A 3,387-nucleotide genomic window follows, 5' to 3' on the forward strand; every position below is an offset into this window, starting at 1 on the left:
CTCTTTCCTGCCTATGCAGGGGGTCGGACTCGATGATCTATTGAGGTCCCTTCCGACCCTAACATCTATGAATCTATGCTACATAGTAAGTCACTCAGATCCAGTAATCTCTTATAAGTTATCTCCAAAAATGTGTAGCAACTATATGCGGAAGATTCATCCACACTTTGTTAGTTTCATCATAGATAGCCATTTTCTCAATTAAAACTAGTTTTTCACTGCTTCCTGGCCAGGTGCTATAATATAATAGTGCCTGTTGTAGGCAGCTAGCTTCTGAGAGCTGGTTGTGTGCCCATTCCTTGCTGCAGAGTAAATTTACTATGGCGTAGAATTCTAGGTGTATTATAGTAATTGTATCATGTTTCCTTCCCCTTGGTATTTTGCTCTTCTTCAGTTTGCATAATACTATCCTCTTTTAATTCCACTCCTTCTCTGACTCATCTGAAGATTTTTTTGCTTGCTTTTTATGGTGAGAAGTATGCTGGCTAACGCTTTATTTTTTTCCAATGTCCAGGGGTACCATAGTGTTCTGGTACTGGCCACTCTTATTTGCACCCTTTCTCTAGGAAGTCTTATTAGATCACAGAGCAGCAACTATAGTTTCCATGTTGGTGACTCAAATGTACCTGCTCATTTCTGACTGGCTCCTACCCTGGGGGTCTTTAAGAGGAGGTTAGATGAACACCTCGCTGGGGTCATTTGACCCCAGTACTTTTTCCTGCCATGGCAGGGGGTCGGACTTGATGATCTGCTCATGTCCCTTCTGACCCTACCCACTATGAAACTGACTTGCCTCAGTGACTGTGTCTGAGATCTTCTTCTGGATGTTTTGCCACCAGTTAAGTTTAACAGGGCAAGCAAATCCCACCCCATCCTGTGAAATGTTGTCCACTCCTCCATTCTCTATTCCTGTTTAATATACCACACACCCATAACCTTTTTTCACCTTTTTGTTTGCATTATGCCACAGGCTTAGATTCTGTCAGTTCTTCCTCTACAGCTTTTCTAAGATTCATCATTTTTGTAGTCCCTGTTACTAAAATTCTTTCTCTCCCAGAAGTCATAATTTTGCATCTTGATTACCATTGTCCTATGTTCTAGAGTCCTTGACCTTAATATTGTCCCTGTGCAGCCTGCTGATAAGATTATTTATTATGCCCGTCAATGTTGACAGTGTTAACTCTCTTAGAATCCTGCTCCTGGCTCATGATTTTTTTCTGCATCAACCTCAAGCTTCCTGTATTTGGTATGAACGTCTAGTTCTGCTTCTTTCGTTTCTTTGTTGCATCAACCTGTTCCACCTGTGGCTTGGGGGTTAGGGTCCCATGCGTGCTAAGGTGCACTGTTGACAGCCCAGACCTCGCAAGTTCAAGGCTGTAGCAGAAGCACTCATGGCATGGCCCTGTCAGATTCCAAAGAATCTGTGAATTTTGCTAAATACCTTGTCACAGGGACATGAAAAAGGTAAAGAATCTGTGGTCCTTCACTAAAGCCAGCCTAAAACATAGGATTTATAAACTTCTGTAGCTCTGTCTTCTGTCAAGTTATCCCCTAGGTATATGGTGCTTTTTTCTGTGTAAGTCCCTATGACCTCAGTCCTTTCTGTATTTAAATATCTCCTTGAAGACATACCTCTGCTGAGATGATTAAAAGAAAATGCTAAAAGAAAACTCTCCCTGTGCCTGAAGAAGGGTGTTTGTACCTGAAAGCTTGCAAAGAGCAATTTTTCCAACTATTTATTTGGTCTAATTAAAGATACCACATTTACGCAAAGAAGCTTGCCTGCCCAAAAGAAAATACCAGACTTAGAGACAAAATTGAAGGCCATATCTAGCACACACCTTATCAAATATATAATTAAAATGTTTTATGTTAATATATGTCGAGCACTACTGGAGATAAAATGGCTGCTTACATTATTATTCCATAAGTACTAATCCAAATAGTTTTTAAAATACTTTAAAGTACAGAATTATCATAACAATGGTTTTGCCTCCAAAGAGCATTGCTGAGCTTAAGTGTCCATTTTATGAGGTGGTTTCAAATCTGAAATACTTATTCAAATGAGTGAGGCGAAGTGATTTAGATATATATTGAAATATTCAGTATTAAGATAAACTGATTGGTAGATTCATTTCTCTAAGGCATGGTGCTCAATCTTTGTTCCACAGGGCCATGTCACCTGGCCTGTGGGGCTTCCTGCAGGTCTGAAAATTTGGTGACAGGGGAGAGGTGGTATTAACATTGCCAGTGGTTTTCCACAGCCAAATTTCCAAGCCCTCTGGGTCAGATGGCATAGCCCAGCACACATGGCTGGTGCCATGGGCCTGATCCAGTGTACAGGGCCAGGGTTGGGGCTGAATCTGGTGTATAGGGCTGGAGCCACATACTGGGCCAACCCCATGTGCCAAATTGGGCCTGTGGACCAGATTTAGCCTGCTGACTGACCCCACACCACTCATCCAGGCCATAGGGCCTGAACACTACTGCTCTAAGGTATCACTGAAAAAAAATAACTACAATGATAAATCTCATTATAATGACTTCCTCAGTTGAAAGACTTGTGTTTTGTTTTATATTAAGATGATGATGACTGACATACTGATCTTGTAAGAAGCCTGTTTATGAAAGTTTCTCTGTAATGCTTTAGCAACGTTTTCTCTTACTGATGACAGAATAGTAAACTGTCCCTTTTAATGAGATTTTTAAAAAGAAATGTTACATCTTGAAGTATTTTTAGTGTAAACTCTTCAGGAATTGTTTGAGCAGCTTTGCTTTTCACCAAATATCTTTCCACCAAATTATTGCCTGATAAATAGTTTAGATGTTTTTTGGCTTGTTTTTTTTCATTTGGAGGTGTTTTTTGTCTTTTGATTGTTCATCCAGAGGTTACATGGTAATGGGAGATTCGTTCAATACATCTTTATTCAAACAAACCTTTCAGAGAGTGTTTACCAAAGATATGCAAGGGCACTTCAAGATGGGATTTGGTGGCACATTAGAAATAAAGGTAAGAATCTTAAGAAATTTAATGTGAATGTTGTCAGTATCTGGTGTTGGTTTTCTCTTTGAATATCACTGCAGATCACTGCAGTATTCAAGCAAAAAGCTCATGTAGACATTTGCAGTTCATAATGCCAATTTTGCTCATTTCCTCACCAGTTTTGAGCATACTTTGGTCCTAGGTAGGGACCTGCCAAATTCACAGGCCACGGCGGCCTATTCGCACAGATGCTAGGGTCAGAAGGGACCTCAACAGATCATTGAGTCTGACCCCACTGCCTGGGTATGAAAGTGTGCTGGGGTCAGATGACCCCAGCCAGATGCCTATCCAGCCTTCTCTTCAAGACCCCCAAGGTAGGGGAGAGCAGCCTGCTCTTGGAAGCG

At 41.0% G+C, this 3,387-nt stretch overlaps 1 protein-coding gene across 3 annotated transcripts in view; it reads left to right on the top strand.

Moving 5' to 3' along the window:
• SEC23A (Sec23 homolog A, coat complex II component) overlaps positions 1–3,387 on the top strand; it is a 57,118-nt gene that overhangs the window by 17,132 nt on the left and 36,599 nt on the right. For all 3 annotated transcript variants that reach the window (XM_025201409.1, XM_025201411.1, XM_025201402.1), the window contains one exon: positions 2,887–3,010. In XM_025201409.1, the coding sequence (XP_025057194.1) occupies positions 2,887–3,010 (124 nt within the window). The remainder of the gene's footprint in view (positions 1–2,886; positions 3,011–3,387) is intronic.

This window comes from Alligator sinensis, unplaced genomic scaffold (assembly GCF_000455745.1).
Source record: "Alligator sinensis unplaced genomic scaffold, ASM45574v1 scaffold280_1, whole genome shotgun sequence".
Lineage (NCBI taxonomy): Eukaryota > Metazoa > Chordata > Crocodylia > Alligatoridae > Alligator > Alligator sinensis.